Source organism: Anguilla rostrata, chromosome 13, assembly GCF_018555375.3.
Source record: "Anguilla rostrata isolate EN2019 chromosome 13, ASM1855537v3, whole genome shotgun sequence".
Lineage (NCBI taxonomy): Eukaryota > Metazoa > Chordata > Actinopteri > Anguilliformes > Anguillidae > Anguilla > Anguilla rostrata.
Window position 1 is genome coordinate 33,324,077 of NC_057945.1, and position 12,446 is coordinate 33,336,522.

General features: G+C 40.3%; 1 protein-coding gene across 1 annotated transcript; it reads right to left on the reverse strand.

Moving 5' to 3' along the window:
- Window positions 1-7,238: 7,238 nt before the first annotated feature.
- Window positions 7,239-10,013, reverse strand: LOC135237515 (protein BTG2-like). Its single transcript, XM_064304692.1, has 2 exons — window positions 9,586-10,013; window positions 7,239-8,883 (listed from the first exon to the last, which is right to left on the reverse strand). Exons 1-2 carry the CDS (start codon window positions 9,731-9,733, stop codon window positions 8,519-8,521), a joined length of 513 nt encoding a protein of 170 aa, XP_064160762.1. The 5' UTR covers window positions 9,734-10,013; the 3' UTR covers window positions 7,239-8,518.
- Window positions 10,014-12,446: the final 2,433 nt, after the last annotated feature.

Below are 12,446 nucleotides of genomic sequence, written 5' to 3' on the forward strand. Positions count from 1 at the left end.
CTTTTCTAAGACATGCTTTTTATACAAGTCTGATTGTTAGTGACTGCTGTGAAAGCTTGTCAAACAGGCCCTCCGACTGGAACTATATTTAGTATCAATGTGAATTGGCTGAATTATTTAATAACCACTGTTAATCAAAGGAACCTGAAACAGTCATCTCTCTCACTCTCATATATATATATATATACACACACACACCCACAGTTGAGGCGAAAAGTGAAAGTTTTGGAGTGGCCATCATAAAGCCCTGACCTGAATCCCATAGAAAAGATGGACTGAACTGAAAAAGCATGTCCAAGTAAGGAGGCCCACAAACCTGACTGAGTTACAGCAGTTCTGTCAGGAGGATTGGGCAAAAATTCCAGCAAAGTATTATGAGAAGCTTGTGGAAGGTTACCCAAAGCGTTTGATTAGAGTTAAGCAATTAAAAGGCAATGCCACCAAATACTAACAATGTGTATGTAAACTTTTGACCCACTGGAATTCTAATATAGTGAATTAAAGCTTAAATAAATCAGTCTCTAATTGGTTGTTTTAAAATGATCTCTGATGTGAACAAAGTAGATGCCGTAACTGACTTGCCAAAAGAAATGTACGGTAACATGTAATGTGCAGAGTTGTGAAAAACTGAGTTAGAATATCTTTAGGCTAGGCGTATGTAAACTTTTGGCCTCAACTGTGTATGTATATATATATCTATATAGACCGCTGCTTGAAAATTTTCACAGACAAAACCACAACCCTGCTTCTTACAAAATGGCCACTCTTCTGCCCCGACACACCCTTTTAAGACATGTTAATTGCAATCGCTAGCAGGTGTGCGACTGGCCTCAATCAGTCAGACTGAGACTCGCAGCAGTTTAAGGCTGATTGTTCCCATATGACATTAAAACATTTCAATCATTAGACAAACTGATAGCGAAGAGGCCTTCACATTCACAGCATAGCAGGGCTGCCCACCCCTGTTCCTGGAGATCTCCCGTCGCCTAACTGGCCACTTCAATCCTAATTTGGCACACCTGGTTCTACTAATTAGCAGCTCAAACAGGATCACTTGCTGTTGAATGAGGTGTGCTTTCAATTGGGGTATTGGAGTGAAAACATGATGGTAGATCTCCAGAAACAGGGTTTTGGCAGTCCTGCATAAGCATTGGTTATTATATTTGTATAATTTATAACTCATGTCATTAGATTTGTTGAATTACATTTCAGTAATATTCCTGGTTCAAAACACTTGGGTAAATCACCTTATTCACATGACCGAGTACAGTGTCATGGAATCCTTCATCCTCCCTTGTAATACTGCAGTAGAAACAATGCTAATCTAATGGCAGGCAGACCTTTTGCCTCACACAAGTGTTCTGCTCAGTTGGCTTTGCAGGACCACCTTTCAGTCCCTACTGGCACTATTGTCACATTACATTTATTTGGCAGATGCTTTTATCCAAAGTGACGTACAATAAGTGCATGCTAAAGGTCATTGGAACAACTACAAAACACAGGTCCGATAAGGTACAATACACATTATGTAACAGTTATCCACAGCCATGAGCACATTAAGTCCAGTTCACACAGTGAACATTACTCTGACCGAACCTATGCTAAGTCAAACTATTGTTCCCCTTGAGTCTGTGAATAACTCCTTCAGGCCAGGTCCATTGTTGTTTTTTTTTTGTTTTTTTTTTTACATACAGACCTACCTGGGGTAGAAAAAAACCAGTTCTTCCACAGAGAGTCAGTTTGCCCTCTGGAAATCTTTTGGGGGGCCATACAAGGGCGTGAAAAGATTGCACATGTTTTTTGGTTTTTCCCCCCCATAGTATTAGAATGCATATTCCAGCATTGGTGTGAGGAATGTTTCAGGGGAAGTCACTATGAGGTGAAAATGACAGAGAATGGTCCTTTTCTAATGCATGATGCATATAAAAGAGTGGAGCACAAGGCCCCGAGGACACTGACGTTCACATGGTGACCTCAGGTAGTTCCTGGATACTAAGATGGAAGGGACGGGGACACGTGTTCCGCCTTGCGGAATCAAAAGTGTTACAGTAGCAGGGGCGGAGCCTGGCGTCACAGAAGGTGGTACTGGCAGCAGTGTTATCCTGAATGCCTACGTGCTACAAAAGGTGTCACTTTGTGGACACGGTTATTCAGGAAAAAACCTTTGACAAAAGCACAATAGCAAGTACAAAACTTAATAATATAAAAATATAAGTAAAAATAATTCCGCTTATCATTGCCCACAGCTGCAACCCGGTAACAGTTTAACACTAGGGATCGAAGCTGAGGTCAACAGTGACTGATACTTCTCAGCAGTCCCAGGGGACCATTTAGGCCGAAGACCTTCATTTATTACGGATTATTGGCTTTACACGGACACTGCAGGGACCAGACATCTGGGGGATGAATGAAGCAGAAACACGGTTAGTGAATGGAAGACATATTTTAAATCTGCAGTTCGGAACCCTCATGTGGTCCTGCAATAACAAACACGAGCCAGGAGGAGGGTTGGGGGGGGGGGCAATGGGGGAGAAAAATGATCCCAGACCATGGAATGGGCAGGAACTTGTATTCTTGTCAGTGACTCAAAATGAACAGTCACTGCCTGTGTGTACTTAGTACAAAGATAGGTTTGGCTAATTTTTTTTTGTTTTGTCTTGTTTTTAAAAAGAGCGAATTGGGGAAGACAGAGAGAGTGCGCAACAATGGAAAAACGGGTGAGGTTATCTTTAGCTGCAGAGAGGCCAGTGGAGTGACCTTGGCTGAAATGCGATCATGCAGCCCCCTTTTTTGTAAATTTCCTGGGTCATGGGAGAAATGCGAACCCTGTGTGTGGGTTGGGTGTAGGGGGGGGGGGGGGCTTGTTTGCACACGCGCATGCCTGTGTGCATGGATGACGCTGGCTTGGGGGGGCCGGCAACGGGAGTCCAAAGACTTGAGAACCCCCCTTCCTCTATCCCAGTCTCCTGCTTACCCCTCACACTATCTTTGTCTACCAACTGTCAATCTATTGCAATACAATAACAACCCCCCCCCCCCCCCACCAACATGAACACAATAAAGTAACCCCCATCACAATATCCCCACCCCCACACCTAATTATTAACTCAGTATTTTACAACCTTATTTATATTAACTTCATAACAGTATCGTCATCCACACGCAAACCTTTCCAGGGATGTACACATTCAGCTCTGTCAACAGTTTTGGAAAAACAGTAACAAAACTAGGGACATACAGCAATTCTAGAATGCAGTAGAATACATTTCAGTAGCATCTGGTCAGCAACACAAGTTTAATAAAAAAGTAGCATTTTATTTAGACCAAATTTTCACTAGCATACAAAATCCCTTTGATTATCTCTGATATCTTCCATGTGGCCAGTGAACGCGTCTCTTGATAATAATTATTTTATTAGCTCTTAAACTAGTTGACCCCTTATTTAAATAACTGGATCAAATGTTACACACAATATTATTATGTTTAGGGAGTGGTTGGTCAAATCACTGTTTAAATGTGAAGATATAGAGGGCCTAAGATCAATTTAATAAATGGTTTAAAGATTTATAAGGACAAAAAGATGGATGGGATGTAAAATGTAAATAAAATGTAAATATTAAATAATATTAAGACCCTGGTATTTTGAACTGTTAGCTAAACATTACACTATGTGTCTAATAATGAAAATTACTTTCAATAATCAGTCTTGTTTTTTCTCCATTTTATTAAAATTCCTCCTGTCTCATTGTGGTTTTGCAGAAATTTTTTCAGGTTTCTGGTGATTTCCCAAAAATCTGCTGTATGTCCCGGTTTAGTTCTGCTTTGTGTTGTTTCATTTAGTTATTGTCAGACATATCTGTTATTTATCAAAAACACTTGTTGAACGGGTTCAGTAGCTGATGAAATTTGGAACGGCCAGCTTTCCTGAAGAAAGACTTTCCCTTACCTACCCCTTCTTGGTGAATTGTGGAAGGCAACTTCTGCAAATTAACTTTTCAGGATCATGCAGTGGCACCCACAGTGGAAAATTTCCATTCTCAAACCTGTCGGGACACAATTTAACTGGAGGCTTAAATCAGGCTGAATTGATAGCCTGGTCCCATAATCTGTTTTTCCTCTCAGCATTGACTGCAATGTAATCTGGCCCAGCACTTGTTGCCTAGTGAAAGGTTTGAGGGACCTCAGAGGGCCTGGGGTTGGAGAGGGGGGAGGAGGGGGGGGGTATTGAAAGAGGCCTTTTGCTGGCAGTTTAGTGTGGGGTCAGGAATAGGGAGGGGGGATACCACAGATGGTGGTGAGACCATGGAGAGAGATTGAGGAAGGTGGGGGGGGGGAGGGGGTGGGTAGGAGTCGAGCAGGGAGAGACACTTCATTGTCTCCCTCGTTGAAAAACACCAGATGCCCAGTCATGAAAGGCCCAGTGAGGCGATGCCAATTGTCCTGCTCGCGTGCTGCAGCCTCCTCACCCACCGTCCCGTCACTGGATCCACATTGGGGAGAAAAAGAGGGGGGGGGGGGGGTTAGTCTTTTTAGATTTCAGGTCATTCACTCATGTTTTTTTAATGCCCCCTTGGTTTCATGGGCACAAAGTGGCAATGGGGGAGTGGCAGGGGGAGGAGGGGGGGGGGAAGGGTGTTGAGAGTGAGGGGTGGTCACCACAATGTTCCTCCAAGAGCATTCTTGCTTTTCACATGGAAATTGCGCTACTGCTGGGCTCCTCCAGGCTCTGATGTGCTTGGAGCTTTTGCATGTGGTCACGATGATCACTAACAAAAGAGCCAGGCTTTTGTGAGACCACCCCCTCCCTCACCCGTCTGTCTGCGCATACTGTATTCAAGCCACCACCGGTTTGGTCTGTCGGTCTCTCAGAGATTCCAGTGTCCATTGCGGTGATCTTATAGTCCAATAGCCGCTCTGGTTCTGAGTGTTTGTTTCCATATCTTGGTTACAGATACAAAATGTAGAATTTTTTCCATCCAATTGACTATCTATCCTCAGAATGCAAATGGAAACTTGCTGAAGAATATAGATTTGCATATAATTGTATCAGCCAGATGCTATTTCAAATAAAAGAGAACACAAGAAAAAAATAAAGTAAGACAAAGAGAATATTGGCTTATCTAGAAATCTGAGGCAGGTTAGTGTACCATTTGTTACTTTGCAAGGTCAACCCTCCCTTCCCCAGTGCTATCAGATCTGGAGAATGTGGAGTGGAAAATAAGCAATGCTTTATACTTTGTTCAGGGCAAACTCCCAACACAAGGGCTCTCCTTAGAGAGTGGATTTAGGATTTCTAAATATATCTAAGCACTTTCAGTGATGTCTGAGTTCCTGTGAAACCCAGACCCTGGGTATCAACAGTTGTGAAGCCCATGAAGCCACAATACTGAAGGCCCTCAGGAAGACTGGGGCACTTCACAAACAAACAATCAGTCGGTAACTTGGTCAATCCTAACTATCACCAGGAATGCAATTGCACTGCGTATTGTGTGCGATGTTAACCGAATGCAATAAAGGTACTAGGTGTACATGATGTACATAGGATGACTGGGAAGACCATAGGACTCGAGAATGGACTGACTGATGTAAGAACTGGAAGGTCTCAGTATAAACCTCTAACACGGAGTATAAACTTGTGGAAGAGGCCATCTCCTGTTTAGATTATTTGGATTATTCACCAATAAGGCAGCGGTTTTATGGAAACTACTCTGAAAGCGTAGCTATACAAACTACCAATTACTTAACACTGAAAGTAGTTCAGCAAAAATGTAGTTGAACTACTGGAAAACTGCTGCAAATTCTAATTGAACAACTAGTCCCCAACACTGTAGAGCAGAGATTCTAATTGAGAGTGACAGTAATATTGGTTACTGTTTGACCATGACAAAAAGGGTTAAAACCACAATAGACAGTAGCTCCACTGCAAAAACCAGAAAATAAGTAAATCTTAAGTATTATAGTCTTATATTTAGACTTGCAAAGACCATTTCACCAGTCAAACAAAAAGTGACTTAAATGAAGCTAATACTTCCTACTTTAGAGAGAATTTTACAGTACTAAAAAAACTTAAGACAGACTATTTTTGCAGTGACTATTCATCTTTCCAATTTGCCCATTCTGGAAAGAGGTAAACATGCACAATTTATACAAGCTAACCAAAAATATCTGCCAGTTAGTTCAGCAAGGTGGAAGGAATTGAGGTTTGAACCAAGGTCAATGTCTCCATCAGCTACAGGCAAAGAACAAGAAATTACCATTCTTTTTTGGTCACTACCCTACCTCAGTAAAAGTAAGCAGTTGTACAGTCGTACAGGTATAAAGTGTTATTCAAAAAACACAGATGACAGAGAGCAAAATATTTTCAGCACTTCTGAGTGTTTCTTGAATTGGCGCTAAAGTAAATTTGCACAGCGTAATTGTCTGCCAAAACACAAGATATTACAGGTTTGTTTATCAGCTGTGATGTCAGCAACCTCATAAAAGGTGTTTCTAAGTTGATTGCACATTGTTAATACTGTGGTTACTGGGCGATGCATTTATGTGTCTGAATTTTCATTTACCGGACCAATCATATGACAAGTTTTTTTTTAATGTGTGTGCATATGAGCCATTCACACGAGTGACAGTGCAATCTACCGATTAGAATCATTTAAATAAATCTTGAAATGATCCGATGCAAACCAATATGAACCATTCATTTCCCGATGGGAAACCTAAGCGCAGCAATGATCACTTCACGCAGGATAAATATGAGGAGAGAGCTGCAGCATTACCCCTTCGGTAAACCTGTATCTTGCATTTCCCATCTAGAGCGCTTGTACAGGTTTTCCTGATTCCGGGGAAGCAAACCGGTATCAGCAGTCATCCTGGGATTATGCTCAGGCTTGTTTCCATGGTGAAGAAGAATATTTCAGAGAAGCCAGTGATAGCTTCATACATTTTGTTTTGTCGATGCGCAGTTTCCACTCAGAACCTCCTGCATTACCAGCCATCATTGTCCAAAACTGCAGCCCATCATTGAGGACATTCATGGCCACTTCAACGTGCAGTGTAAAGGAAACAATACACCTATACGGTCACATGACATCCTATTATGTCAATTAATTACTATGATCCTCCCTTAAGTCACAGATGGCTAACTGCAGGGGATGAGGGCTGCCAGATAATTATAATTTAACCAAGCATGCTAAATCCTAATGACTCACTACACTCAGAAGTAAACACTCAGAACGAGGGACCAACTTGAATTCATAAAGGTTTTATTGTCTTAAAATTCCTTTGTCAAGTACAAAACTGTACACATATCTATATATGTACACATCCATTAAAAAAATGTACATAAAATGCATAACTTTGCTCTTAGCTTAAAAATGCTACAATGTCTATATTCAAACGGTAAACAAGACCAGCTGCTCAACAGCTCAGTAGAATGTATTGTAGATGAGGACACACCAATTCAGCATGGGCTACAGAAGTGTCCGTTTTAGCGACATCACATTTTTTTGACCCATTACTGGTTTATTATCGATAGGCAATGAACCCATGAAGGGAACTTTAAAGCTTTAAAGTCCACATAGAAACATCCAGATGGTGACTGGTCAAAAACACCCACCCATAACATCCCCTAGATACAAAATTACAATGCTTAGGCCAAATCTTAACCCACTGGGAATAAATCATTACATTACAAAAAAAAAAAAGTACTGTAATGTAATGTGTGCACGGTCTCGGATAGAGATGCCACAATGCGTGTCACAGTACAACAAATAAGCCATTTAGCTTCCCAAATAGTGTGTGTGGCTGATCTTTGAATACCCGGGGCCCTATTGCACGAGAAGATCCAAGCCATGGCAGTAATATTCAATATAATTCCAACTGAAGAACAAGTCAGGAATGAGTTGCTTCAGAGCAACAGTAGGCAGTTCTCATTTAGTCAAGCACATAAAGCATAAATAGTAGAGCAAATCCAATTTGGAAGAAAGGAGGGATGATTGGCCCCAATTTAAAAGTAGTGCATCCTAAGATAAAATGGTTCATAAAATTGTCAGGGCATTGTTCCTATAATAAATTTTTTTTGGAATGGCACCAATGCATTCATCCTGCTTATTTTGAGACACAGTATTATTGCACCATTTAATTTAAACCATAAAAGTTAGTGTCCAAATTGTTTTATAAATAAGGCTCAAGTTTAAGTCAAGACTTACCAAAAACTAAACCCGGCCAGTGCAAAGAGAGCATGGGCTAGTTGTCCAAAGCACCATCCATTCATCAAGTTGTACCAAATGAAAACTTCTGGGGAATAATTTTGAGCTACAGGTTGAATGTTTAGCATTTCCAATGCATTTAAAAACGGGAAATTTTCAAGAGCCTCTGAACATAGCAACAAAATATCATTTTTAATAGGGATGTGTTAAGTTTTACCCGAGTTCAGAAATAAAATCAGTATGGGTGACATCTTTACCCAATCGCTGGTGTATGTATTGACCTCTCAGCGTGTCCCACAGTACACACAATAGGTCTAACTGGAGACAGTCATAAGGTAGTTTTTGGGAGGACTTGTGCGCCCCATCAGAGCATGGTTCTTGCAGTTCAGTGTTGAATTGTACAAAGTGTTGCCGTTGCTGGATCCTGAGTTGGCTGCGGGTACTTCAGCCTCGTAGAGGACGCAGATGGATCCGTCTTCTCCGATGCGATAGGAAACTTCATAAGGGTCAACCCAGAGAGTCAGCTCTCTCGGTAGCAGTCGAAACAGCTTCTGGCTGCTTAAGCCAATTCGACAGGCAGCTTTGCTAATGATGGGATCCATTTCATGGTTTATCCGAATACAACGGTAGCCCGAGCCCTTCTGTGGTCTGTCTGGAAACCAGTGGTGCTTATAGTGCTCTGGAAGGGACAAAGAACTTGTTAAAATAAGTCGTGATACGATATGGCAGATAAACCATCAACTTTAACTTAGTCGAGCAAAGTAACGTTAGCCAACTTGGCTAGGCTGCAGAGGTTTGTAACACGGTTAAGCTGACGAACAAAAGATCAAAACAATTCAATATTACCTCGCTACCGATGTTAATAGCTAGTTAGGTAAGTTGGTTAATGTCAGCTTCCTAGATGACCGTCAGAAGAGCCAACTGGCGTTAAAAAACAAGGGATGACCAAGCCGCTCAGGAACAAAACGACACCTAAAATAAAAACTATTACTTGTCAATAGTAACGATAACCTACGTTAGTTAACGAAATCGATGAAAGTCGAACGGGATATCGACCCAAGTTAAACTCAGTTATCACTCATTGAGCCTAGACTAGGGAGTACTAACAGGCCATCTCTGGTGTGCTAGTAGTTTGGTTGACGTTCGTCACTCAACGCAAAGGCCCAAACTGTAGCGAGATTAGCAAACACTAGGCCTAGCTACATTACGAAGTAACTTCTTGCTAGCCACATTGCACCAGCGGCAAAGCCAGTGTTCTATTCAGTTGTGTTGATATTACCTCGAAGTTTCTCACACCTTAAATTAACCTAGGCAGTTGATAGCACGACGAGCAAAAGAAAATGTTAGCAAAAACGAGCTGTCGAGCGAGGCATTAACTTACCCGATAATGCCTGCTGTAAGCAGTCGCTGAAAAATTGCAGTTGCTGCTCACTGAGGAAACCTGTTGTTCTCAACAGTCGGGAGACGAAGCTGGCTGCTGCCGTTACCTCAGGTACCATTTCAGCTTTGGTTCCGTAGCCTTGGCTCATTGTCGTTATTGCATTCAGAAATGATCGATAAAGAAATGTGAGTTCGACGGATAACGCAGTTATCCAAGACACCACAAACGGATGTAAAATCGTCGAATGGCGTTAGCTAGCCTCAAATTATTTAGTGGCCAAGATAGCTATGGCGTCAACACAAAAGGTTGGTTATCATTCTTTCACAACAACAATTTAGGTAGGTAATAGGAGGACTGCAAAAGAACTCGAAAAGTCCGTGCTAACTGTCGGTTCTGCGGATAGGACGCAGTTTTATTGAGGGTAAAACAATAGAGTGGTACAACCTACTTTTTTATTTTGATTGACGGGAAGGCTTAGCCAATGAGAGGTCTAAAAAGGCTTTCCACGATTAATCTCAGATTTTTATTGGTGCATCTGTCAAGGGTGTATGCAAATAGTTTGCCGTTTTCCCATATAAAGAAATTGACGTCAGAGCCGTAAATTCTCGTGACGTCAATGATGGAAAGTACAGTGTTTTCACAGTCCTTTTCACTTAGTTCAGCCGTTCTCCTTTTATATTTGAAATCGTAAAAATTGCAGTAATTCCTATAATGCTGCACAACTGGCTACACATGCAAACTCATTATTTGAATTCACGTGTAGAAGGCACTATATTAAACCTTTTCAATTTTACAACTTTTAAACTCTTTTATTATTTATTTGCTTAAAGCTAACAGCCTGTCATGTATTTTGTTTGTAAGTAGCACTGCTCAGTCTACTGTTATACGTTGTACAATATAAAATAAGTATTCATACAAATGCACAATAATAATAATAATAAAAATAATAATGATAATGTTGTGCTTTTGCTTTTGTATTCTTTTTCATATTGGGAATCATACTTGTGGTACCTATGTACATTTGTGTGACTTGTGCTGCAAATTTGCTACAGCTTATATCAAAATGAAAATTTCCACAAATGATCTCACTGGAGTCTGTGCCAATTCCTCTTCCTGTAGAAGTAAAACAAATACACGGTTACCCTCAGGAGTGAATGCAGAGGATGGAAAAAACTGAGTAGTAATACTTCTCATACAAAAATATTATTTAGGCTTAGCCAATTCCCTCAAATAAATTGTTGATTTCACATGGTCCATTTAATATATCTGAATGAAAAAGTTTTTTTAAAAATTATTATTATTTTTTGAGACAGAATTGCATCTGGGCATACATGCTAATATATCTGTTTCTCAGAAATGAATTTTATCATGCAGTCAGCTTGGCTGAATCAGAGTAAACAAGGCACATCAAGGCTGGCTGGTATATGTGTAAATAAGTCAGGAAATTAGGTTTCAGGCAATTTGCACCTCTCAGCTCCATGTGAAGCAGCCTTTAACTTCACAGCTTGAACAAAGGGGGTTTGATTCCCTTATCCACCAGGTACCATCCAAGGGATTTACTTGTCTAACTACGTATCAATTAATTATTATTTGGCGTTGTTTGGTGTTCCATTGTTGCCGTCAAGGGCAAATATTTGAATGTACTCACATATATTGATTCTAAGTAGGTATATTCTTGGCAGCCTAAACATGAAGCGGTCATTAAAATAGTGATGATGACTTTAAGTATGCTGCATAGTTTAATAGGCATTTTAGTGTGTGATATGTGTTTAAGGCAGCATAATCCTTCAGGTTTTGATGTGTGCACATTTCATACATATACCCATTAAAGCCTTTTTGTGGTGTATGATTGTATGATTAGGGCCATTTTTATATTCCAAAATATTTTCCAGCATATCCCTCTTTTGCTAATTCAAAGGTGTTCAGAACCAAACAAAAATATGTTAAAATGATAATGCTGCATTTTAATATGACGTTTAACAGGTGATATATTCAATGGCGAAACTACAGAGAAAGCCTATACAGACTATGGAAATGTTTTGCATTTGAATATGCAGACCATTAAAAATTCATTCCGAGAGCGGAACTCTGTGGCACCGAGTCACCACAGCGACATCTAGAGGATAAATTTTGAAATTCAGCATTACTGGTGTAATAAAATCGTGTGACCACCAGGGGCTACTCATTGTATTTGAGCCAATGCAAAATCTAAATATTCACAATAGGTAGCACTTACAGGCCATGTCAGTCGATGTTATTCCCATATTATTGATTTCAGTGTTTTTCCCCCCTTCTTTTCATGAATTCAAGAAGAGCTAGTATATACAGAACGAGCAGCATATCACAGCATCAAACCACTGAAAAGATGAATTTCCTATTCAATTTGTGTGCTTTATTTAGCTGAACACAGATCCCTTAATTCTTTTTTACCATGGCTTTGAAATCTAAAAACACAAAATCTTTGCCTTGAATTTAGTGGTACTGTGATCAGTATGTCACGTTTCTACAATTAAGCTACGTTTGCGCTTTTGTGTGTTGCATCTGCACCTTTGTATGTTTGTGTGCTACACTTTAGTTTTTTAGGGGCTGGTTTTTTATTTTTTTTAATCCCAGGGAACTTCACCCAAAATCAAATTATCACCATTAATAATCCATATCCACATGTTTAATGAAAAAAAGAAATTTAATTAAAATCATGCACTTCTGAACTTCTGCTATCTACACGTATGAGAATCAGATTCCTGTGCTGAATCAAGGTGCGTGTGCACATGCTTTTGATTGGCTGCTCAGAATGTGCACATGGTGGCCGAAAGATAGATAATGTTAATGAATTAATGTACTGTATGTTGTTGATGGTATTC